The sequence below is a fragment of the Aythya ferina genome (genome assembly GCF_964211825.1).
Source record: "Aythya ferina genome assembly, chromosome: 6".
Lineage (NCBI taxonomy): Eukaryota > Metazoa > Chordata > Aves > Anseriformes > Anatidae > Aythya > Aythya ferina.
Window position 1 is genome coordinate 31950541 of NC_140303.1, and position 27536 is coordinate 31978076.

At 41.5% G+C, this 27536-nt stretch overlaps 1 protein-coding gene across 11 annotated transcripts in view; it reads left to right on the forward strand.

Annotated features, from left to right (window-relative positions):
* NCKAP5 (NCK associated protein 5) overlaps positions 1-27536 on the forward strand; it is a 435525-nt gene that overhangs the window by 166355 nt on the left and 241634 nt on the right. For 9 of the 11 annotated variants that reach the window (XM_084524282.1, XM_084524281.1, XM_084524266.1 and 6 more), the window contains one exon: positions 20489-20566. In XM_084524282.1, the coding sequence (XP_084380408.1) occupies positions 20489-20566 (78 nt within the window). Of the gene's footprint in view, positions 1-6665; positions 6753-20488; positions 20567-27536 lie in introns of those variants that run through there. The other 2 variants (XM_084524268.1, XM_084524274.1) reach the window with 2 other exon arrangements.

Consider the following 27536-nt stretch of genomic DNA (forward strand, 5'->3'; position numbering starts at 1 on the left):
GGAGACTCCTTGACTTCTGGACAGTAAATGACAAAAATTACACTGTGGTGACATTGTCATTTATAAGCTAGCAAAAATCCTCTAAACGATATTCAACATCTTGTGATGAGCGGAGGTTAAGCATCCACTTATTTTAAAAGGTGCATTTATTTTGTTCAACCCCTAGCAGCTATCGTTGACACTGGACCATTGGTTTTAATCGTCTCACTTAAATAGCACATTTTGAAGCCTGCAATTGTTTTTATGATTGTTAAAGAATTGGTAGCACAACTAATATCAAAAAACAATTTCTTTTTTTGCGCTTGAATTTTCAGCCCAGCAAATGCTTGAACTTTAAGTGACACTCAAGTAAGCTGTCCCATGGAAGACCAACTTTAATAATCATTTTTTTATGCAGTGCAGAGGTACCGAACAGCTGCAGAGTCACCTCATATTTAATGCGAGCTGGCAAAGAGCACAGCTGGTCCTTGCATTTGTAAAAACAGCACAGAGCTACCAACATACACCTAAAGGCAGCCCTAGCGACTGTGGTGCGCCAGCAACCAAAAAAGGCCTTGACCCCTTTCTGCATCTGTTCTGGATGCATCTGTTCTTGGCAAGAAGACGTGTTTAGATCCCACAAAAAGGACTACAATTATTTTATTATTTTATGAACTCATTTCCATGAAGTGCTCTGTGAGATAGTGGCCACTTGTGGGATAGTCCTCTTTTTTCTTCAGCAAAATCTGTTCTCATACAAATCTGTATGTAAACTGCCTTCCAATTGTACGGACAGACACACAATATGTATTTATTTTGCTCTGTCTAGAGGAGAATGGGCTGTTTTAGATAGAAAGTTGTTTTGTAGCGTGCAAGCATCTTGGATAAACTCCATGTTTCCTATAGAATGTACTGAATATATATAAATGTCATGTCAGTCCCTTCCCTTCTCTTCTCTGTTTAATTGAAATAATGCAAAGAGAAAGTTCCGGACACCCAGTGCCAGGCACAACAGGCACCCAGGCTCAGCTGCAGGCCTGCACCCAGCTGGTGACACTGCGTTGGACTGCATGGCCACCCAGTTACGTTACCTCACTGCTCTGCTTTGCTTCTTCCTGATCAAAACTTACGTTGCTATGCCTCTTATTACAAGGACATTCTGTTGACTTCTCTGCTTTCGTGAGTGTATTCATTTGAGTCACTGCTCTCATTACTTCTGGCCGTTATGCTGGGTAGTTTGACAGTCATGTACAAGGAAATCTTGTGCAAGAAGCAGCTTTGTAAGCTTGGGCAGTGAAGGGATGGAGGGATATTGATTTGTAAGATTACCACCCTGAATCTGCTAACAAAGTCCTGCCAAAAAGCACTGACAAATTCTCAGCAAGCAGTACGGAGAGCCACAGGCACGGGGATGCAATTTATCCATGACTAGTGTTCAGCTGCCTGGTACAGACCTCAAAAGTGGATGAAGTTAGTGGGGTAAGTTCTGATTTTTTGACCTGTACTGGGCAGTCAGATAGCAGTAGCTGTGGTATAAAATCCTTCAATCAGTTCATTTTCAGTGGCATAATGCTTCCCTACTCACTCTTGTTTCTCATCCCTTTCTAGCCTGCTTGCTTCCATGTAAACAGGTGAGAAGAATTTTGACATAAGACTGAAATGCAACCTCTTTTCAATGCTCATGCACTCAGTTGCTTTGGTACCTTAAACCACTAAATATTTAACAAATTGCACTATGATAATTTTTTTTTTTTTAATAAATATATTATTATTATTATTATTTTACCTTTTGGTTAGTCATTATTTCCAGAAGGTAAGTTCTTGTAAGAAATCTGAGACTTTTTGATGAACTAAGAATTATAAATTTATAATTGAGAGATGTAAAGAACGCTATAAATGCTAAGTGTTACTCATGCGGAACCAACGGAACAATTACCATAAAGAATGGCATTCCTCTTACTTGCACTTTTGATGTTAAATGAAGAGAGACCAATAATACATAATGAATGCAGATAAAGCCAGATGAATTTCTGAATTTCATTTGTAAATGAGTACATACAACAAATGGCCATCTGGCCATATAGAAGGGATTAGTGGCCGTGTACCACTTTCATCCGCAGCTGAGAAAAGAAGAAAAATACAGTATTTCTCCTCTGTAGTCTCCAGTGCAAATCTGTTGTAGACATTACTCTGATATTGGTTGTGACTCGACATGAGAAGACCATATGAAGTTAGAAAGCAAAGGATACAAAGCAGTATTAAAGCAGCAATTGTGAAACTCGTGAACCTTTCACACTGCATAGTGAGATGGCAGTTCCCTGATCAAAGGTGAACTAACAATGAATCTGGAATTAAAAGTTAGTGTAGCCAGAGTATTTTAAGAGAAATGGAAGAGAAATGAAATGAAATAAAATAAAATATGTCCATATGCTATAGCTTTTGGCAACTCTTATATACAAAATGATCTGGAAAGGAAGTACCCGGTCTTGTTGTGTTTATGTTATCACTGAATCTTTTGGTATGTCTCAGCAAAGACCATATGCTCTATTTATTTTCATAGTCACAATTTAGGAAAGATTTTATAGGTCAAGCTGTTAAATACTGTTTTATTTCATGGACTATAATTTTGAACAGTTACCTATGAATATGCCAGAGTGGTTGAATTTGGCCAAATGCTAAAAGCCCTTGTTTCTAGCAGATCATGTGAAGGAAAACGTGCTCTGTGATGTGTAGCCCTCTGATTTTTGCTGGTCTGTTTCTGGACTTCTGGTCAGAAATTCTGTAACAAAACGGATAAGGATCATTGAAGCGAAATGAACAGAAGGTTGCTCTTCAGCATGGCAATTTTCCACTGCCTTTCCTGGTAACAAATTACATTAAAGCACAATATTTAATTTCGTAATAGAAGAATTCTCTTAGAAAAATGTTTGGTGGTACAGAGAGGGGAAAGCTGGGGCAATATTTTATATACTCTATAATACAGCGTTCCTTCTTCACGTGAATTCTTTGCCAACAAGAATTGGGTTCTTTAGAGGGCTTTTGAGAACGTATAACTTGTATGTAAAATCATAATTTTCTTGTTCTGAGTCAGTTTTCAAAGATGGAGCACCCTGCATATTTGTAGTAAAACAAGCACAGAGAAAAGGTTGTCAATTGATCAAACCACTGCAAATAGAATTGGGGTATCTTTTAAATCAAACAACAAAAATCTGGTGTTTCTACTAGTTTGTCCAGGGGTAAAATCTCCCACATGTGTATTTGTCAAAAAAAAAAAAAAAAAAGTGTTTAATTTATGTTAGGGAAAATAGATCTTCCTGACAATTATTGTAATTGGTTGGGATCATATGGTAGTAAAAATTGGCAACCCTTTTATTACCTAAAATGATGCCTGATACTGACCCTGCTGATCATTCCCCTAGAAGCATCCTAGATCTACTTCCCTAGATCCCAGGGAAGTGATCAGCAGCATTAGAAACTTCCTTTCATACTTGGTCCAATATTACTTTTTCTTAAATTTAGTCATGCTCTTTCCCTTTGCAGTATCTATATGCATTTTCTTTAATGAATATACATGAGAAATAAAAAATATATAAATAACAATAGACTCACCAGAAACAAATTTTGTTATTAAAATCTACCATCTCTTAGCATACAACTGTATATCCTTTCTTATGTTTATATACACACACACACATCTTGTGAGTTTGTTTTCTGTTGCTTTTTGCCAACTGCAAATGTAAAATTCCAGTTGCTTTACTTCCCCTTTTGATTATAAGACTTCTTTAGTTTGATAGCAGGGATTGCACAAAAAAGAGCATCTTAGAGTGTGCAAATAAAATACCTGTGCCTTTGTCAGACAGGATTACAGTCACATAAAAACACACAGAAGGAGTGAAAACAACCACACAGATGCAAGGCAGACAGAAATGTTGTTTGTGAAGCTGAGAAGTATAATCTGGCTCCTGGAATAAGGGGGGAGAGGGAGAGCCTAATTTTTAGCACTTGAGGTGTCCTGTGCAGGAACTCCGAGCCCATCATTCACATTTACCTTCCATTGATTAGACACAGTTACGGGAAAGGCACTCGGGTTTGGCATCTCTCCCCGTGCTTAACAGGCGCCGAAGGTGACATGCAGGGGATCCCAGCTGGGTCCCAAAGTGCCTCCCCGCTGCCACTGGCACAGGGAGGCATGTTTATATTTTTAAGCTCTAAAGCCTACACAAATAGGCCCAAGATTTAGCTAGGACACAATAATTGCTTTCCTTTCACCAGCAGGTGACACATTTCCCACTGAGAAAAATATAATCCTGCTGCTTTTAGTCATAACAGGAGCAACAGGAGAAAAATAGACGAGGAAGTGGGAAATGTCACCAGCCGTGCCTTGGAAATGCCGTTTGCAGCCATGACTGAGCCCGGAAAGTACACAAATGTAAAACATTGTCAGGTCTAAGTTATAGTTTATAATCCAAATGATGTTATTTAATCCTTAGTTTAAATGATTAACCTTAAAACCTTGAGGTGGCCAAGGCAGGAGCAGCACCTTTGTAAGCCAGTAGAGCTGGGCTCCATGTCTGACTGGTTCTGCAAATTATATTAATGAATATAATGCATATTAATGAATATTAATGCTGATGAAAATAATAATATTAATTGGTAGTAGAAATAGTGAAATCTAGCCTAATATTGTGCTACCGTGTTGCTGGAATTGCAGTGCTCTCCATGGGAAAGCAGCCTGTTTTACAAATTTTCCCAAAGCTTTTAGAGGATGCAAATAATTGGAGGTGGTTATGCAACTAATCAGTGTTCCCATAGACTGTAAGTTAGTAACTGCTTTGCAATCATGCTCATGAATTTCTTGTGGTGGGTATTAGTATGTGTCTCATATCTTTGGTGGGCTTAACCACAGGTTTATTTTTCAGATAAAAGTTATAGCATAACAACGCTGTAAATTAAAATTAGATGAGGAGCAAATCCTCAGACCTCCCGGCAGAACTGTACACCTCTACACTATCCCAGCTTCCAAGCTGTGGTTTTGATGCACTGTATCTGTTAGAAGTTGAATGCTGCCTGTTCTAAAACTAAGGTTTCACAGTGTAGCACATAGCTAAATGGATAATTACCAGTCTGTGGAAAGCAGAAAACTCTGCCTTGATTAATAACTTAATATCAGATTTGAAAGAACAAGCACTAATCAGGAGCGTTTTAGGAGACAAATAATCCAAAGGTCTTTTTCATCAAAATTTAGAAGATAAAACAATGCAATATGGCTTGAGATCTATTAGCTGATGCATTTTAGCATCGGCAGTGCAATGTGTCAAAGCAGAAAAATCAATTGTTCCTGAGCCATCCCTAGAGCCGACTGCATAACTCTCTTTTGCAAAGGACCTCTCCAATTTTCAAGACCATAAGATGAAGTCATTGCATCCTAACTACGTAGATGTTTCAAAGAAGCTTATTTTTGTATATGTATGTGTCCACACATATAAAGCACGTACATGCTTGCTGTGTTTCTGGTAACAGGCTATGGAGATGGATGAGAGGACTGAGGACGTCTAGATTTCAGCCACATCTAGATTTCATTGCCAGGACTCAGTGAATGTGACTGGTTCAGTGACTCAGTTTCCCCTGGCTTGGAGATAAATCCAATCATCTCTGTGAAATGCGTCGCTCTTATGGCATTGCAGGAGAGCCTGCAAAGTCTGTCTGAAATGACAGACTCATTTGCCTCACTCTAATCCTCCCCTTGCCCCATATTTACTTTGTGGCTAGACAGACACTCTCACATTCAGCTGCCCTTCTAGCCCCAGGCATGCGGTGCGTGAGTGCAAACTAGTAGAAGGGGAAATTCAGCCATCCACAAAAGTGATTGTGTTTTTCAAATATGTACAGAGGAGGCTGTATTTCACCTTATGCAGTATGAATGCGAGTATCAAAGGAAAGGAATTTATACGCTGTGCTTCCCTGCCCTCCCCACTCAAAGCAAAGCAAAGCTGTCGGATTCGTGGGAAGGATCTGGGAGACAGATCCGAAAATGTACCACAGGTCCAGAGGGATTTTAGAAATCTCTGAGGGGGCAGAATGTGCACATTCTCCTGAAAATCTCATTAGGTGCCTATTTGCATCTTCAGATGTTGAAATGCCTCGTCTAACCCTGTGCTGGTTTGATTCCTGTGCCATTTGTGCTTCTCCCTTCGGCCAGAGAAGCGGCGCAGGCCGCAGCATGGCCCCAGGGCACTCGGAGCTCTGAGGTGCGCTTGTGTGAGGGCTGCGGGGCCTGGCGTGACCTGGAGGCCTCTGTGAGCATCCTCAGGAGAGGCCTCGACAAGAGACCTCGTCAGGATGCCGGGCCCAGGGCGTTTTCTACAGGGGGGCTGTTGTAGCCACGTCCCCAGGGCAAGAAGGAGGATTAAGGTCTGAGCTATGCGGTCTCTTTCAGGCCCTGTTCCTTCCCTGCTCCTGCAAAAAGCTTCTGGCTGAGCAATTTTGTTTTATGAGTTGCAGGGTTTTTAAGGGTATGTGGAAGTGAGGCAAGAGAAACGGCTCTGCTCGGCAGCAAAACTTCTGAGCGCTTCCCTCCAAGCCTCAGCCCATAAAGCGCTATGAGGCATTTCCCTGCGGGGAAGGCACGCTGTGCTCTCACAGCGTGTCACCGCTTCCACATCCTGAGTTTGTGACAAAATCTCCTCTGAGTCCCGTCAGAGCGGGGGATAGCCCTGTCATGCAGAGGGGATGTCTGATACCCAGGCAGAAACAGTTGGGAAGGAGAAGAAGAGGTAGGTCATTACTCAGCGCAAGGGCTTTTTCTTTGAGAGGGGAATTTCTGAAATATGCACGATATGCATTTATATGGAAGTAATCTGAAAGCTTTACACTGAATAGCATGCATTTGTTCTTAAAGCTTTTGTGGATGATTTATGAAAAGTGTTATTTCTATTACTCAGGCGTATGAAAGGAAGCAAATTATCTTATTACATTATGTGGACAGTCAAAAGAAGAGTTAAATGGACCATATGAGTTTCTCTTAAAACATTAATTTTCTTGTGTTGTCTTTAATTCCTTGATAATGAAATGTTCACAATAGCCACTGGGTATTACTGTATGAAAGATAAATTAGATCGTTCCCGTTAGATGTAAATCCTCTCCTAGACTTGTCATCAGGATATGATTACTGTAAATTTCTCTATACATGTGAAATGCCAGTCCCTGAAAACATTTCCTGTTGGAAAACAAGAGGTTTTCAGAGTCTTTTCATTTAAACACTGTCAAGTTGATGGCTATGGAAATTCTTTTTAAATGAATGATTAAGGACTGTATCTAAAGTTTGAAAATTGCTTTTCCTCCCCTGAATAAGTTTAATTCTGTGATATCAATGAGACTTGCAGATGCTCAGCGCTTTTCACAATGAAGCTGTGCAAGATTATAGGAGTATGGCTGAGCGGGTAAAATGGCTCAGTTTTATGGCTGCCTTGATGTCTGCAACACCTTAAAACCATAGGTATGTGGTAGGCTTCTCTGTAAGGCAGAGGTGAGAGCATTTCTGCAGACTTTTAGTGGGAGCTGGGCACCAGAGCCCTGTCCCATTTCCAGCTGGAGGCTCTGCAACTGCATAAGCCATGAGACAGGGCAGCACTTTTAAAGACTTATCAACCTTTTCCATAATAATATGTATGAAATGAATCTCTCTTTTAAAGTTCTTTTTTTTTTTTTTTTTTTTTTTTCCTCCTGTGATTTAATATTTCTGATTTAGAGCATGCATGCAAACGTCTGAAGTCTTACGTAAGTTAATTCCATCATCAGCCCTTGCGACAATCATGCAGAATATAGTCTGTGAGTCATGCATGGAGCACATACTCAGTTGAGATACAGCATTCCAACTCTCCTTTTTTATATAAACTATTGCCACTATTTTAAGTACTTAAAAACATGAGATGCTTAATAACTGTGAGATCTGACTTTTTTTTTTAAGAAATGTATTTGAAACTCTTTTTGTCCAATTACTTCAAAAATCACCCATTAATAGTAGAGAGGAAAAGCTGATCACCTTGTGACTTGCTTGTCTGTCTTCATTTTGAACTGCCATGCCCTAAGTTAATTCCATCTCAAGGTCGGCATGATTCCAGCTGAAGTTGATCCATATCACCCTTAACCACAGGAAATGTGATGTCACCTTTGTGTGAAACTAATTCTTTTAGGTCCAGGGTTAATATGTATTTTGCTTTAATTTGTCCTTTGTGTCTTAGATACTGGGAACCAAGGCATCTGCAGGAAATTGTGTATGTCTGTCTCCCAAGAGAGAGACGCGGTATCTAAATATCACAAAGTCTGCAGTAGAGCAGAAGGTACACTAACGTGACTCATCACTTGTTGCCATAGATTTTCCAGCCAATGATGAGAAAGATCTTTAAAATGTAATTCAGTTAAATGTTGTGAAGAACTTTTCCAGTAAGCCGCAGATAATGGCAAGAATTAGATTTGCAGAAATATAAAGGGCTATGCTTCTGTCCTCACTGTTAATTCACATTAAGTTTGATGTGGATTGAAAGATTCATGTTTAAGAAATATGGAAAGCTAAGTATTTCTCTTGCTATTTCACACATTAAATTAAGGACGTTTTTAAAGATACACTTTTGAATGCTAACTAGCAAGATAGGGTATAAAACAGAAAGCCATCATGTAATCTGGATTTTCACTATATATCCTGCAGAGAAGCTGACAATGAATATTTATCTAAACGAGTGTTTTCAAGCCTTTCATTTTACAGTTTATATTTGTTTTGGTCTTATTTGAATAAATATAATGTTTTGCAATAGCTGTAACTAGTATCTCTAGGCGCATAACATTTGAGGCAGATCTGCAATTCAGTGCAGCAATACTCAATGGCAGAAAAATTATTAGTGTTACTGGGAGCTAAATTACCGCTTTGATTTCACCAATACCGCATCGTACCTGTGAATTCTAAAATGCGGAACAAAATTAAAGGTTCACTTTAATTTTTGTGAAAAGGACATAGATTATCTTTAAATTGAGAAATGTCATTATATTTGTTTAGCATCTACTGTATATATGGCAACACTGAAGTTACAAGTGTTCAGAAGACAAAACATGAACAATGCATTAGACCACTTATAGAAGCACGAGATAATAATGATTATTAATACAACTGTTACATGCAAGAATTGAAGGGGGAGTTCTTTGCTTTGTCTGGAACACAAGTGAGGAGGAAAAACTACTAATTTCTGCTTTATGACAACCTTTATGTTATATTCTGGTACTCCTACACATTACATCTAGCAGGGTGCATCCCTGTTCTCTCCAGTACAGCATCTCCCCGCTCCACATCTGGCTCCAGGCAGTCTCCCAAGCTGCCCCCTCCATGCATTGCCGCTGCTCTGTTTGTGAGCATGGGTCTGGCTCGCAGCTTTCCATCAGAGCAACCTTTAACGCGTGCCTTAGGTGCACAGCTTTCTCCTGGCTGTGTGAAGGACACGGAGACGTCCTGCATGGCTGCTTGCAAAATGTCCCCATCACTGAGGCCAGCTGAGGAGCAGGAGCAGTGTGCCCGTGTAAAAATCCATGTGTGTGCCAGAACAGTCCTCAGTTATATCATTTTGCATCTCATCTAGTCTGCGTAGGCTCTAATCTTGTCATGAATCCCAGTTATGAAGGGAGGCTGCTGGAGATGTGTGGTGGCTGGGATCGGAGCTCGACATGGGACACGGGGCTGCAGAGGTCTCGGGGAAGGTTAGCTTCCTCACACACACACCTCATGTAATTGTTACCTGCAAGAAAATACAGTGAGGGTCTCAATTCTGATGCATGCCTTGTGCTCAGTGGTGCCCAATGCTCAGTCAATACCCAACCTGAACGGCGCAGAGCCAAGCCTGGCAATGACAGCGGGCAATGGATGTGCCCCAGGACGTACCTGAGCTCACGCAGCTCCCTGCAGTGAGGCTGCTGGCTCTGGTTGTCGTAAGCGTGCAGACATGCAGAGGTCTGTTTGTGTGGTAGCTTTTGATTCATTCCTCTATACACAGAGTGAAAAAGCAAAGCAGTAAGAGCTGTTCAGGAGCTTATTTATGTGCATGTTCTGTCATTTATCTGCATGTCCGTGTCTGCACCGTACTGGTTATGGATGGATGGGTGTCAGCCAGGGGCGTGCTGCTGAATACAGCTGGCCAGGAGGAGGCAGAGTGCCAGAAGCAGCTTCTGAGGAAAGGGGCTTTGCTACCTTTCTAACTCCCAGATTAATTTTTCTTTATTATAATTATGCGCAAGGCATTGCAAGCAGAGCCATTGACACAAATATTAATTTCCAAAATGTGGAGCATGGCAAAAGAGCATGGCAAAATAGGGGCAGCAGGAAAAGGCATGGCCGCAATGTCTGGGAGGCGGGTCTCAGAATATTGCCCTCTCTCTGCTCATCTCCATTTCTTTTTCCTCATTTTTCCTACCATACAACCCCTAACAGGTTGATAATTGGGCTTTTGCTAAACAGCAGGTCACCCTGGTGCTCAGAGCAGGGGGTGGAGCTGGGTGTCCTCACTCTGTTTTGCCCAGTGCTGCTTGGAAGCATTTTGGGACGACCAGATCGACACCCCTGTGACACCGCGTTGGATTGTTTTGTTAAGTATTGAAATAAATTTTACTATGGACTCTTAATAAGTGACTGATTGAACTCAGCATAGCTTTGTTTCATATATAGTTGTTTTTAAGAAGAGATACAAAGGTGAGGATACACTTGATTTTTGAGTATGTGCCTTGATCCTTGTCAGAAGTTGCCAGAATATATGCGAAGACAGCGATAATGAAGCAGTGAGAGGAACTGGTAGGAAGCTTCAGGTCCCGATGTATTTGCTAGGATAGATGATAGCGGTTATTCCAGATGAGTTAACACATCTGACACATGCAGAGAATGAAGAAGGTCTTTATTTGTGACTGCCGAGTGTCTGTAATAACATTAGAATGAGATTTCCCCACCTCTGCAATAGAGCCCAGGAATGTTTTTCTCTCCTTGCTATAACTCCTTGTCTTCAGTCACCGTGAGTCCCACGTGAGCCCCACGTGTCCACGTATGTCAGATGCCTGCAACCAGCACTTCTGCTGTGTGTTCTGCTTGGTTTGCATTCCTAAAAAACATCAAGAAGTGATTCAGAAATTATAATTACCTGGTAATGTCAGAAATTGATTAATTAAATGCTCCAGTGTTTACCCTGCATCGTTATGACTGCTAACATTTCTGGGCAATTTCTTACAGCATCAGTGTCTTTGCTGTGAGAAGTTTATTAATGTAAATTGGATTTGACATAAACAAGACTACAGCTAATTACTTCACGTACATATACACATTCTGAGCCCATAAAATCTGCACATCTTCTTGCAGTCAGGTTTTTTTTTTACTCTGAATGTCTGTTTTTAAGTTCCTACTGCCCTAAATAACATCGAGGCCTTTCCATAGGTGGAATTTCTGAGACACAAGCTTTTCTGTCACTCCGACACCTTCTTTACTTGCACACAGCCATTAATAACCTCAAACAACAGGGAGCTGTCAGGTGTACCACTCCACTAAGCCTCTTCATCTCTTGGCTTTGCATTTCTCTGTACAGAGGGGTTCCACACTGCCTGAGGACAAGAGCTCCCGTACTCGAGGAAACGGGTAGAGCAGCCTCCGAGCCTGCCCAGGAGATGTGGGCAGGACACAGTGGTGCAACCTGCTCACCCCCATCTCTTCCTTCCCTGAAAAAGGCCTCCTTGTCCCACCTCCCCCTAAAATCCTTGCCTGCTGCAATGGCCATGTTGATTTTTTTTTTTTGAAGCTTTCAAAGCTCAAAGAGCTCTCAGCTCTTGGCGAGGGTGAGCCCAGCCCACAGGACTGCCTTGTGCACCTTCATCACCCACCTCTGCTGCGTCTCATGCTCTCTGCCTGCTGGCCAGGATCAGGCCCTGTGCAGTCCTCTTGAACGCAGTCACAAGGAACTACACTCCAGAAGAGATGTGTATCCAAGGAGGTTGAGGGATTACCCCAAACACAAATCAAGGGCGTCCACTTCTTTTTTGGAAGCACCCCTGGTGATGCTGTAGGACACAAAGCTGTACAACCTTGGGGTTTGTTCCTGCAGTAGTGGTGTGTACCTCTGACGTATTGCTCACTGGAGCTGTTAACTGGTGTTAAAAGCTCTGTGACTTGGAGGGTGTCTAATAAATTCACATTTTTCTGGTATGATATTATCCTTTCCTATTTCACGATAATTACAGTAAATTCCAGTTAATGCTTTGTATTTGCTTTGGCTGATTTGTTTTCTTTCAAGGAAAGAAAAACAATCAAAAATAGTGTGGATTTGTCTGTTGGACAAAATGTCTGGTTTCTTATACAGCCAAACAGAAGAATTAGCTCAATATTGAGTAGAAATGACAACACTTCTCATCTCTATTATTTGCATATGTTCATAGAGCCTTTGGGGACAAAGGAATAATAAATTTTTTGGAGTAAAAGATATTGGTAGAAAAAAAATCTGTCAGGTTCTAGACACATTCTCTGTACTTTCTCATTCCCATTCTCCTTTTTTCTGTTTTTAGTTAGCCCTCCCTCTTGTATTTCATCCATCTTCTTGGTTTCTGACTTCACTTCCCGCTATCTTATTTTATATCATATCTCATTTTGCAAAATATTCCATTCTGTCAAATAAGCACTTTTTTGTTAATGGATCCCGGTTTGAAATTGTCTGTCCAAGTGCCTATTTTCTGTAAAATATTATTTTCATCTATCTGTTTGATCTCAGGAATTTTTCCTACCACTCACCTACTTCATTTTGGCCTGTGTTTCATTGCCCTGAGAGAAGGAAGCTGTCATACTGCTTTATAAATTGGCATTTGCCCTTTAACACAGCTGTTTCTAAAACCATTAAATGCTTTGAAAATGAGGGGCCAGAGGATTACACTGACACGGGATGCAGCACAGTGGTGTTACCACTGCCAGAGATCTTCCAGGCCATGGGAAACTCAGGCACCTGCTGGACCTTCTGCATTATTTTTATCTTGATCTTAATGGCTTGGGTTGCAAGCACTGCGATGTCCAGGTGGTGCTGCAATGATTTCTGTGGCCCCTGCTTAGCCATCTGGGTTTGGTGAGGGAAGTTTGGTGTTTCCTCCGGACCCTGAGAACAGTCCTGTCCTTACAGAAGGCAGCAGGTATTGCTGAGAAGGAAGGGGAGATACGTGCATCTCCTACAGGGGAGATGTAGCGTTGTACTGCAATGAATTATGACAGGGTAGTGCTCACTTGTAACAAAAAGGGCTGAATTCAGCAGAGCTGTGCTGATTCTGTCCATCTGAAAACTGCTGTGCTATTTTTCTGTCTGAGTCTTTCATCAGGCTTCCCTTTGGAAAGCTGAAGCTATTTGTTTGTCTTTCCAGCTTCACTCCTTAGCGTCACAGGAGCTGGGCTGCTGGGACTCTTCCGTTCGTTCTTCTTCCCTTTTCCCTTCATACATTGACTTAATGTAGATCTGCTTTAATGCAACTAACCTCAGTTAGGTCAACATTTGAGCTTTTTCTCTCCCAGTACCATTGCTATCCACCTACCTGTTAGGATCTATTGCCCCTGTCCAAGCCCACATACGTTGTATAAGTGACATGAGAAGTCACTGTAACTCCCCGAGGGTGAGCAAACCAAACCAGGCAGCATCTGGAAGTCCAGGTGGTGCTGGTGGCTCCTGCCAAACCCATTGTTCACTTCCCAGCTGTGGTCTGCTAAGCTGGGGGAGAGCTCACTCAGAATACTGGTCCCAACATCTCTCGTGTATGTAACTGCCTGGGAATTGCATGTAGAAAGTGTCTTGTTGGAAAACCGAAGGTTTTGTATGAAAATGTAAAAAATACAGCATTCTCGGGTCTCACTGATCAGCAGAGCACCCACATTGATGTTCCAGAGCCTGTGCTTCTTTGGGGACAAACTGGCAAAAACCCAAATGCAGTGGGGCTCTGTGAGTCTGGGCATTGCTCCTGGGGGACGTATCATCCCTGCCTGCACGGGGTGCAGGATCTGTCCATTAGCTAACAAGCTTGAGCTATTTCAAGCTTTATTAAGCTCTGCTGTCCTCTGTGGTTGGTGACATTTAATAGGGTGCTGAGCGGAAACCAGGCAGCAGCAGGAGGAAAACCCAGCTGATTCCCATGAAAACAACTGGCTTCAGATGAGTCGGTAAATCAGTTTTAATCACTGCAGCTGAGATGTAATATGAACTGTTCACTGAGGCTTGAGTGATTTTAAACAATTAAGAAATTTGCTCAACACATTTATTAAAATAATCATTACTGTTTTTACCATAATGGTGTAATTCCACAGTATGTGCACAAGGGCTCTTGCCAGCCTTCTGCTCCATTGCAGACACTCTGAACGTACACATTTTGTTTGATCATTAATAAAACTGACAATTAAAATAACATGTTGAAATCAGGTAGGCAAATAATAAATTAGCAATAATGGCAGCTTAAAAAGATCTGATTTGCTTAAGCTGCACAGTTCAGCTTTTGTTGCTGTTGAGCACTGACAGCGAGCAGTCTGGCCAGGTGTGGTATTGAAGGAAGTGACAGAAAAATATCTAATGCAAAGAGGTTTTTATCTTTTTTAATATGTGATTTATTTTTAGTGCATAGCTGAGTAATGTTGTATAACAGACAGCTCACTCAAATCCTCAATTATAACGCTTTCAGACATGCAAAAAACACGGTCCAGACAAGAATATGTATATATATCCTCTCGGGCTGCTGGAAAAAAAGCCTCTTTTCCATCAAAGGTTTATGCGGCAGGATGATAACAAAAATAAATATTTTACAAAATGTACAATATTCTCTGAAGGCACCCTCCCTAGATCTAAAGCCTTACCCCAGGGCACCCTTCCAAGATCCTTCAAAGCTGACTTGTGTCTCCGCATTGGTGCAACAGCTCCCGTCTCCCCCTCGCAGGTCAGTCGCATCCACTCTGTGCTTTGCTAACATCATTTCCTAATTGCAACAGTCTGCTTTGGGCTGCAGACAGCTTTGTTGTTGTTTGATTGCTAATAACCTTTCCCTGTGAAAACACGACTTCCCCCGTTGGGGCAGGCGACCGGGGCTCCCCAAGGCAGTTCCGTGTCCCCAGGGCCGGCCAGCTCCAGACGCTCGCAGCAACTTGTCTGTGCTTTTACTGCCGTGTTCACTCCCCGTTTTTCTCAACCTCCTGGATGACAAACGCCTTCCTTTGTGAAGCCTGAACCCACACTGGTGTTTTCCTGTCTGGTTTCAGATGCAAATATCCGAGGAGGAACTGGGCGCTGTGGAATGAGGGCTGCGAGCTCAGTGTCCCAACCCCATCGGGAGCAGTGTTAGATGAGCCAGAAGGAGAACGGGACATTTGGGGCTCTGTGACATTTACCTCCCAGCCCTGCAGGAGGATGAGTGCTGGCCAAAACTATCCAAATTTCCCCATTTTCTGCAACTCGGGCACCTCAGCCATGTGCCCAGGGTGTACACTGGGAGCTGCTTCAGAGCAGGAGGTGGCAAATGGGGCAGCTGCCTCGTCCCCACACACGTGTGGGTTTAGGGGTAAGCATCGAGGGGCCAGATCCAGACTTGGGTGCCCCAGCCCCACAGCAGCGCTTCCCACCACCCGCTGCCCACTGCTTGTGGGCACACGCTGAACTTTGAGCACAAGTGGCCCTATTGAATTAAGTATGTAATCAAGTGATTTGCTGGATCAGCGACTGTATCCTTAATCCTTTTCACATATTGCTAAGCTCATTAAACTCTCTTTGATACCAAGCTGTGCAAGTTCCTTATGAGAGGCAGAGAATACGCGTTATTTCCTTAGCCTGAATTTGTAACCTTCCAGCGAGGGAACCCGGTGTTAGGAGCCTGAGGTTGCCCCTGGGTTTGCTCTGTAGCAGTGGATGGGAAAATGCTCCGGGTGCTGCATAATTGTTGATCCTCTGCCCAGCACAACAGCGCGCGGATGCCAGAACAAATACCCACGGAACCAACCCAAATACCGAGCGGCGCATCCCAGGCCTCTGTGGAGGCGCTTCATTTCCTTTCTCTTCCCTTTCTTCCTGACCAGCAGACTTTCCTGCCTTTTGTCCAGCTAATAAAGAAGGGAAAAAAAAAAAGTAATTAAAGCATCACAAAGCTTGATATTTAGTCCTGTCAAAAAGCCTACGTAGGTAGGCTCGTGCCTCAGCTCAGTGCAGTGACAATTTCGGTAAAGTGATTCTCTGATTCTCTCTAAATTTTTCTAAATTAGATGAGCCGTTAAGTGACATTTGCATCCCAGCTCCTCCTGGAAGCCTGAATCTACGCAGCTGCTAGGAAGATTTCCTACCCTAGTTAAGCACGTTACAGAAGGTTTTTTCCTTAAAACAGCGCAGTTATATGCCATCACAGGAGGAGAGATGGAGCGGTGAAATCCTGGCTGGAAAGCTACCAACTTTGTTTTGCCACTGGGAAAAAAGGGGGCGGGTTTCCCCCCTTTTGATTTGAGGGATATAAGAGCAAAGACTTGAGGCCAGGCCTCCTGCTGGTCCTGCAGGCTGGGGCAGCCGCCGGAGGTGGGAGTGGGCGCAGCGTGGGGCCTTGCTCTGCTCCAGTGTGGCAGGGATCACAGAATGGCAGGGATATGGTTTAGTGGAGGGCTGTTAGCGTTAGGTCAGAGGTTGGACTCGATGACCTTGAGGTCTCTTCCAACCTAGGAAATTCTGTGATTCTGTGATTCTGTGAATCACAGAATCATTAGGGCTGGAAAAGGCCTCCAAGATCATCTGATCCGACCACTCCCCTACCACCAATGTCACCCACTAACCATGTCCCCAAGCACCAGGTCCAACCTCTCCTTGAACACCCCCAGGCACGGTGACTCCACCACCTCCCTGGGCAACCCATCCCAATGTCTGACCGCTCTTTCTGAGCAGAAATGTCTCCTCATTTCCAACCTGAACCTCCCCTGGCACAACTTGAGGCCATTCCCTCTGGTCCTGTCACTAGTTACCCATGAGAAGAGGCTGACTGGTTCCGCGGCCTGCAGAGTCACCGTGTGATACCATCAGATTCATAACAGGCCTGTGTGTGGACTCTCCAGCTTCAGATGGCTTTGGAAACATTGTCTTGGCCTTACACAGACCTGCCTGTTCCCAGGTGCTGAGCACTCAGCCCTCCCACCCCTCAGGCTTTGTTAGGAACGTGCACACTTCTTGTGCAAACCTGGCGCCACTGTGCTCCCCAGGCCTCCTCCACCATTTGGTGGGGCTGTTTTATCAGCAGCTAGTGAAAGTACAGGTTTTGTCTCCCTCAGTGGTTCTTATCCCTGCTCCGTTATGGGATCTTGTTTCTGTTTTCATATGGAAGAGGTATTTTTCTTAACTGCGTGTGGGTCTCTAGGATCTCCTTTCAATAATGCAAACTCCTAAAGTCAGGTGCTTGTACCAGAAAATGACGCTTTGTGTAATTTTGCGTATTTGAGTCAACCGTGCTGCCCAAACCCTACACGGTGCAAGCATGCACACAACATTGCTCCGAGGAAGCCTCAAAACATTTGTAATTCCTCTCTCGATGTGATCTGTTGGGAACTGAAAAGTGTTGGTACTTTACTAAACTGCAGACTTTGTGAAAAAGTGTGGGTACTGTGGCTTCTTTTTCCAGATTTTTGTTTTAATTGAACGTGCCAAGTTATTTTAAATCACCAAGTTGCTCTAAATCTCAAAGCACTGCATGCTTCATGTAGACAAAATGATAATACTGGCTTCTGGTCTAGAATTTGCAGAATTTGGCTTATTGGGATGGCTGATAACAGAAAAGCACAGAAACCTGGCTTTGGGAACAGAGACCTGGCCTTAAGCAGATGGCTCGCTTTGGACACGGCTGGCACATTAAGGTGCTAGAGAGGCGCAGAAGAACGAAGGTGCTTCCAATCGTGGTATTTATATCAAATCACGACTGATTTTTTTACACTTTTGCAGATTGACAGCGTACATACTTCTGAGCTGCAGGTCTTCAAAGAGAAATAGAATATTCCTGATTTGCCACAGGAAAAACCTGACATGAAGGCAGGAATCATACAGTATAAACACATGGCTTTCTTTTTCCCCATTGTCTTCATTTTCTTCACCATATTTTTCAGAAAATTGCTTCAGAATGAGTTTTTTATATTATCATGATAGAATTATGCAGAAGAAAACTGCTGATCCTATCCTTGCCTGTGGGGCAAAGTGCACTGATGAATAAATCAGGAATATTGTTTAATATTACATTAAAAATATAAAGGTATTAATAATAATTTACAATAGGTACAATGTAGTAAAAAATAATAAGAAAAAAAAAAAAGCCTATTCTAAAGAACTTGGTTCTGCAACTAACCATCATTATACATATGTATGGCATAATTTTTCTAAACTGTGATGTGTGTGTGTTACAGAATGACTTGTCTTGTTTTGGCTTAGAAGAAGCTTGCTGCCTACTTTACGTGGTGTACTCCGTGTGAAATGCAGCTCAGCTGATTAACAGGGAGAGCCACAGCCCGTGCTCGAGCCAGTGTCTGGTCTAACAGCACTGGTATAAAAGCTGTGTTATGAAGTTCATGGCTTTTCCCAGTATTTACATTTTGAGTGTTTTCTGAGAGCAACGTTACAAAATATGTCTACCTACAGCGGTTAGATTAAAATTCAAGCTTAGGGCAAGTACGGAGTTTAATGCAAAGTTTCACGATATGCGGAGGTTTTCAAGCAAGGCAGCCTTGTAGCAAATGACAGCAGATGCATTGCACAACTCCCTAGGATCAAGGTCCTGCTCTTGCTTTCTTCAGAAAACTCCTGCTCATGCCAGGAAACATTGCTGGGTACCTTTGAAGAGGATCCTTCTCAGTCAGACCAGCCTGTGGGCAGAAACATGGTGTGGAGGATCCTCCACCACTGGTAGCACCCGCTGGCACCCAAAGGTGCAGGCACAGCTCCTGTAAGGGATGGCACAAGCCCCACACTACCTTGGCCCGGCTATCTTCTGCCTCGGGGCAGAGCTGTACCGCTCAGCAAAGTTGGACACCCATTGAGCGTGCTTGTGTATATGCACAGGAAAATATTTGCCATTGATTGTACGTATCTTACGTCTTTCGCTACTTTATACAGAGTATTAAAAGTTTAATGAGATTTCAAGAAATATTGTATGACTGCCTCGTACTATTACCCAATCACTTAGAGCAGTTTCAGTCCTGAGAAATGAAAATGTACATTTCTATATAAATTATGATCATTAGAATCAGCTAACATTTATCTCCAGCCTGAGAAGACATGATGATGTACTGTCCCTGCGGTGGCTGTCTCATATTCCTGATTACAAAGATAAATGGCTAAGAAGAACCAGCTGCTTTGTAATGAAAAAACATATTTGTACACAGAATAAATAATAATGCGAGTGAAACAACCCCTAATACAAACAGGAACCCCACAAAGTGGTTTTGTGATAAGTCCAAAGCTATAAAATCGGAGCTATAAAACTGGACCTTTTGTCTCCAGGAACTGTAGATGGATTCTTTCCCGGATAGCACTCCGGTACTTGTTATTTTCTGAAGTATGAGGTTGGAAACATATATATTTTTGTGAGCTATTTCAAGAGAGTTACGTTATTACTGATAGGTTTTCAGAATAATAGTAATGTCGCTGTATTGTTACCAATGTCATATGAATATATCATGCTGTATCACACGTTATTCTGTGGGCTCATTCTGAAATATTTTTTATATATATAGCACTCAAGTTGCCTTCCTCCTGGAAATTAAATGGTGTATTTCTATTACTGAAATATTTCTCTGATGATCATCTCTTTACATTGAGTTTAAAAAATAGGCTTCAATTTAAAAAGTACAAATTGTTCATCTGATCATGATTATTTATCAGAAGTTTGGTCTAGACACAAATACAGTATCTTTCATATAGCTGATATTGCAAGTTATAGCATCTGCAAAAGTTGAACTGGGAAATGATATAGGAGTTGAATTATAGCTCCATTTTCAAATAGGGTACATAGTATAATATTTTTCACACCGGGCACAAAATAAATATTTGAGTCAAATATTCAGCTCGCTTTGATATATACCTCAAGTAAACAAAATGTACACCAAAATAATGACAGCACCAAAACACTGATGAAAAGTTATTTTTCAGTCCAAATCCAAGGTATAAAATTCTGGGCTTAGAATATGGATACGTATTTATATGTACTCTAATTCATTTGAGCTGCTTGCAGATCCTCACTGCCTTTCATCTTCCCCTCACATAATCACTGAGGAGTGTGTTGGGCTACTACCTTACTCATTTGGAATGAATAGAAATTTGATTTTAATCTAGATTTTTCATCACTGGGACTTGTATGTATGTGGGATAACCTTGGGTGCAAAATGAAGGTGGACTCCACAAACTATCACTGTGTCTTTCACTCAAACATTTACAAATGCTTTGAACATTGAAGAAATAACTTTTGCTCTTTTTTCTTTTAGGAATATATGGACTCAAACAAATACATAGAGCATCTAGTGACTCAGCTGGAGGAACAACGCTGGAATTTATGGAGGCAAGTACAATAGATATACATCTTTATTTATATTGTTCTGTTGGAAGAAATACTCCGCTCCATAGTTCTTGATTTCAAATAAATGGTTGGGTATTGAGTTTCTGCACTTTTAGTGCTTTGCGGACTGTCTCTTTACCGAGTCTTACCTAAATGAAATAACTCAGTAAGGCATCACACACCAGTTGAACTTTGATACTCAGGGCAGTTAAATATATGCACAGTTTTCCCGTCCTATTTTCGAAGCAGTGGATGCTAACTCTATTTCAAATTCTTTTAATTGGATTGAATTTAATAAATGCTTTGATATTCTTGAGTGTAAGCGTTTTGGCACAAAACCCAGCATAACAGCATTTTAGATAGCGTAACAGAATTTGAGAGTTTCAAAACTGAATAAGCAAGATTTTAAAATTTTGCGGTATTTTTGATAGTCCAGAATTTTCTCTTTCTCCTATGTTCATATTGCTCAGTGCAGGTTGCCCAGATTTAACTCTGATTTAAGCAAAGCAGCAATTTCCATATGCTAATGTAAAACTAGTGGTCATTTTTACTCTGCCACACAGCAACTGTGATAATTGCACCAGCTCTTCTGAAGATCTCCTCAAAATTTGTGTTCCTCTGGTACGATGGCTGTAGGGCCTTGCAAATCTCTGGGCATTCGTCCGATCTAGTAAATGTCATTTACTCACAGGGGTAGGTCGTCCGCTCTCTTGCAAAAAGGTGCTTCCCTCATTACAGACACAGTTTCCTCTTTACAACAACCACTTTATTACATAATTTACTTCAGTAGTTTTGCTGCTGTTTTACTGTTGATGTCTTCGCTGGGTAGGACAAACTCGGGCATTGTTTGCATCTTCACAAAATTTATCAAGTGTCATCTCTAACTGTGACACATTGGCACAAATACTGAAGATTTTTTAGGTATTTCTGCAGTACTGTTCTCCAGCTGTATTTCAGGGCTGTTCTGATGTAAAATGATAAAGATAGCTGAGAAACTACCTAATCTCAAGAAGCCTCAGAAGTCTCATGCTCTTAATGAGTTAATTATCTCTTGATCACTTTTAAATTAATTCTTCCAGAATTTTATTTTATATAGAGTTGTTATCAAGCTGGTATAAAGAGATCTGTATGACAGCACTTCGCAGTATTTCCTTGTACTTATATTTACTTAAGTATGCAGTATCTCAGTATTAACTGCTCAGTATCTCATATTTTTATAGTTAATAGCTAGATTCATATCTAGAATAACTTTTAATACAGAGGAAATGTAATAATACCAGTGATGAAACTAATTCAATGTTCTCAAGTCATATATTTTTAAATGCAATATTTGATTTAACTTTTTTTTTCTAAAGGCATAGAAGAGATGACAATCTCTATTAATACATATTCAACTGTAAATTAATCTTTATAGATTAATTTAGTCTTTGTAGACTAAAACCTGATTCTCCTTAGTTCTGATCAAGGGGAGACGTAATGATCTGTCTGATTTTTCAGTTGAATGCCTCTCATGCACAGAAGAAGTAGCTTTGCACATGACAGTACTAGTTAGCATGCATCTCACAAACTTCCTGTCCTGGAGGATATGAAAGTAGTGTTACAGCATTTAAAGCGTATGGCATTTGAGATATGGGCTTCATCTTTTTATAGGGAAAACTCTGAAAGTTTGTGTGTAATTCCTGCTTAAAAAAAATACAGAAATAGTCAAAATAATTGATATAAAACCCGTAACTTTACCTTTAAGATCACAGTATCTGGGAAATTGTGTTTGTCCGAATGAAGGTAGTAAGTGTGGAAGACAATGCAGTGGTTAAATATAAATGAAAAGGAAAAAAATTAAGAGATGAAAAAGTCTGAAAAGTGTCAGAGAGCGACTTCATTTTATTATGAACAGACATTCAGATGTGGTCTGAAAATTCAGTGTTTTTGGAAAACTCAAGACTAATTTTTGTTTTTAATGTTAATTTACGTTTAACGTTATTTTTATGGTGTGTTGGCACAAAAGGTTAAGACTTAAAATGAGCCCTAGAAGGTAAACCCTTCTGGTTTGCCAGCCGTCTTTGAACACTTCATTTCTCTCTTTTAAATCTGTAATATGTTTCATGTGAGGATTATGCTAATAGCTCACACGACGCAAGGGCAGGACTAGACTGTCTACAGGCAGACAGATGTCCTAATAAATCAGCATGGACCTCTTCTCAGACTTCATTATGCTCTTGATTTGTGACTACCACAGTTTTAACCTGGTGGGTCACTGGGCGCTGAACCTGACACTGACCGATAACCCCGACTTTACTCTAGGCGAGCTAATAAAAAGGGCAGACACAAATCCTCAGCGCTTAGCTCCTTCAGTGTTGCTTACAGCCGGACAGATTTATAGCAGCCGGGCTAAGACCGAGGAGACTAAAGCCGATGTCATGGTGCGCATATCAATTTTACATTTCCTTTACATTTCCACATGTACAATGGGACCCTAAAAGACATGTGGGGGCAAAAATTTCTTTTCATTTTAGAGGACTACTGTTTATACATAGCTTAAGCATCTGCTGTCGAACATTTATTGCTGTAATTGCAGTCCCCGGAGATCTGGCTGTGGTTAGCTCACGTTTTATAGCTTTCTGCTAAAGCAGGCCTTTAGCCCAGCTTTGGAGTTCCTGTTCTTAAAGACCTTCGCAACGAGCAGAGTTACCCCACTAGCACATGGGCACGTGGGCTTTCTTAAGCTTTTCTGGTGCTGAGGAACTTCCAATAATTATTTTCAGCTGAAGAACGATGAATATGGCAGCATGCTTGAGTGGTCAGTGGCTCCCCCCATTTCTCTGGCTTGTTAGAACAAAATAAACTTATTTGATGTGAGGCAAATTCAACTCCCGTTGCCAACATTTATCAGTGGAGTTACATGAATAACATGTATCAGTGTATGAGCTTGAGCTAGAGCACTGCTTTACTTTAGATTTCTCTGCCCTATCGTGCCTGGAAATAACTTTAAATAGGACAGAAAGGGGTCATGGGCGAGGGGAGCTCCTGCAGTGGCATTTCTCACATACTCATTTAATGCTCGTTCTAATTCGGCTGACCTGTATTACTCTGTAGCATCCTTTATGGCAAAATCACATGAAGAAACAATGTGAGAGGCAGAAATTTGCTCCTACAGTCTTTGCTAATTGACCTTGACAATAGATCATAATTTTTTATTCTTGACACTTAGGTCAATGACAGCAATTAGTACTTCCCTTAACAGAAGGGAGAATTTCAGCACATCGAAATATGCAAGGGTCAGGTCCTGTTCTTAAGGACGTTCATGGGAATTTTATTATTAGTGCTCCTGGAACCGGGACCAAACCAGTCTGTCTTGGTGAAAGCGTTAGGATATACTGCATATAAAGCATGGCTGCTTTTCAGACATGACAATCATAAAACAAACCACGGAGCAACAACACCTTATTACCTTGTAAAAGGAAGGAAAAACACAGAGGGGGAGCACCACAAAATTTGCGAGGACCAGATGGCATCTCACCGACTTCGTGTTTTAAAAACAGAGTTTACTAAATAGATTTGCTCTACTTTCATCTCCAGCATTAGCATGCTTCTATGCTCCTGGGTTTAATGCCTGTATACTAAAGAGGTGCCAAGCATTAAACAGGTTGCTTTTGCTGTAATCACAAACTTCCATTGGGAGACCATAATTGCTAACAAGCAAAATAGCTCTGCAAGAATTCTTAATGGTAAGCACAGATTAAAATAACAACTGTGATTAGCTTTAAACTGCTTGACTAGAAAAGGACTAATCTTGGGGGAATAAGTTGCATGGCAAACAAATGAAAACCCAATGTATGATATTACAGTAATGAAGGCTATGAAAAAACCCAAATGCTACCCCAGCTCCATAAGGTCATGCTCTGCGCAAATATCTTTTTCTCGTCAGGGGCTTAGTAACTTGGTCTGAGTGGAACTAAGGTCAAAGCAGCCAGATACTGGGGCTGCAACCCTGGTTTAACCCTTTCTGGAAGATTCTTAATAACAAATGTTGCCTCTGGTCTATGATGCTAGCCTGAGTTACAGACTGTATGCAGAATCTTGCCAAAATGCTGTTTGTAGCCCATGACCAGCTGGGATTGGTTTGGTTGGTTTGATTTGTAAGAGCGGGAGGTTTCCTTCCCCTTTGCTTCTTGGTATTCAGTCCCCTGCCTTATCCCACCATCTTGCCAGTGGATAAAGCCAGGAAAAGGTGTTCTGTGCTATTACCCATTAGCATCTAACTATCATCTCTTTGTCGGCGTTTTGAGTGGTTGTTGGTTAGTTTTGATTTTGTCACATCCCTAGAACACTGGAGAATTTAGCATGATGTTAAATTCGTGAAGTTCCCTCAAACACTGATGTATTTCTTTCAGGAAATCCTTCGAGTTAGGAGGTGAGGCTGGCAGGGGCAGAGCACGATTTAGTTTGGCACTTTGAAGTCATTCAGTCATCACAATTACTCAGATGTTTCCAACTAAAATTACAATATCATGTCTCTCTGAAGCTGGGGCTTCTGATTTGTGCCTTTAATGTTTAAAAATAAAATAAATCACACATTATATGGCTATGAAATACATAAGGCTGCATTTCTACCACAGATTAGTGTTTGAATATGCACATTAGGAGACTACCAATTAATAATGTATCTGATTTTTGGCCAAATGTGCTTTTCTTTAGATGAGTGTAAATTTGGATGGTTCAGTGAGCAGTGCGTGTGTAACTACCAGGTCACAGAAAGCACGGCCATTGTATGAGCAGTGAATGAAAAAGACTCGCTTCCTTTGAATCCCTGCTACAATGCCTGTGTCACCCCATGGCTGTTAAAGATACTTTTCCATGACTGAGCTGGATGAGAGTAATGTGAATAACCGGGACATAGAAAAGCAGCCATTTTACTGTGATTGCCATTTAGCCATGTAAATCATATTTCTAATAGGATCCTAGAAAAGTAAGAGGTGGTAGGTTAAAGATCACACGTGAACCTTACGTAGCGCCTCAGTCCCCTCTAAATACTAACCTAACAAAGGGAAAAGGTTGGCTGGAAGCGAGAGCACTTGTTGCAAGTTGCAAGGAAAACTGTGTGTGTAAGGGAGCATAATTTAACTCACTGTTCAGATCAAGACTGATCACTGCCTTTTGAACAAATATCAAGTCAAATAGATAGATGCCTTGCTAAAGTTTACACCTGTTCAAAAGATTTTATCAGGTGCAGCAATCAGTCAAATAACACAGTTGTCCACAACTGATTAAAGTTAATAGTCACTTTATGGGCAATCTGCCGGATCAATAAGTAAATCTGCTCTGACAGCAAGTCATTGTAACACCAACTGGGCCTGCTTTCGTGGACTATTTACTAAGATGGCTTAAAATAAGGACAAATTGATGTGCTGTGCTATATGAGAAACAGGACTTGGGATGGTTTCGGTATAATAAATTCATTAAATGTATTAATTCTGAAGAATGCATCTCAGCCCATTTTCTTTAATCGGAGAAAACTGCCATTAACACTGCCCATCAGTGCCGCGGGAGTCGGGGGTGAAGCGTCAAGCCTCAGTTCCTGAGGTCATTACAGAAAGGATCTGGAACCATCCGAATATAAAATCATCATGGTGCGAGCAAATATCTCCGTACCTATGATAAACTACCCGAATTGTAAGGCTGCAGACAAAAGGATGGAAAAATGTTCTTTAAAAAGTAACTCGGTGTGATCATGTTTATGAAATTAAATAAATTAACCAGAGTTAAAATGTTAATAACATTCTGTAATTAATTAGGGACTGGGCTATTTTTGCACAGATGTATGCTCGTCTTAATAGCAAGACTGCCTGAACCAGGAATTGATTTGTTTCTCTTAAATTAAAAAAAAAATAGAAGGCCTTGAGCAAAATATATTCTTTAGATATATTTGGTAGAATAAGGATCACAAATGTTCCCTACCAAGTTGAAAGGAGAAAGGAAAAAAAAAAAAACTCCAGCAGGGAAGTATGCAGAAGGTCTATTTGACATATGGATGTTTGTTAAAAGCAAAATGCATGAACGGCCCAGAGTAAATTAGATCCTCATTTGTATGCTGGGAAATGAAATGTATAATCTTGGCACGGCTCTCTGTTTGTTTTACATTTCTATAAAAATGAACTCTTTTGTGTATGCAGATACACATAGTACCTTGGTGGCTCTGTAGGTCAGGAAGAAACGGGATGCTCAGGGCTGCTGCTGTCTGACCCTGCCCAGCACCCTGCTCTGGCACGGGCACGTGGCCGTGCTCCAGTCCGAAAGTGCCACCCTGCTCTGTGCTGTGAATCCAAGCAACAGATCAAAACACCCGACTGCAAGAAATGAATAGCAATTAGCTGTTTATCTCCAGTTTATCTCAGCCGTGTTTAAAAATCACACAGCTCCACGTGTAAAATTATGTGTGGGCTGCTTTTATTATTTTGTACTGAATACAGCCTTCTGATCCCACTGGTGGCTAGACACAGCCACGCTTACCGTGTTGAATCATATTTAATTCCTCAGATAATTCCAATGATTTCACTGGAATTATTCACAGAGCAAGGGATAATTTGGACGCGTGACAGTGACATTGCCCTGAAGTCTTCTCGGTGACCCAACAGCAGCAGCATCTGCAGCGCTGTTTCCTATTTGGTAGAGGAAAACCCATGGATTTACATCGAGGTAACAAAATGACAAGTTGTGCTGTTACAAAACCAGGATTTGAAAAGAGGTTTTAGAAAGGAGTGGTGCACAGACACAGGCTGTGATAGAGGAACCTTGTCAAGAGGGTTTTCCAGGGGGTTTTGAGGGGTAGGCGGGCAGGCTTGAGCACAGAGAAATGGGCAATTTCAGAATCCATAATTTTTGAAGGAATGCCACATCACTGATGTATTTCACTGATGAAGTGTTTGGATAGCAGCGCTGATGGCAGCGTTAGCCGAGGCCCAGGAGGAGCTGCACATGAA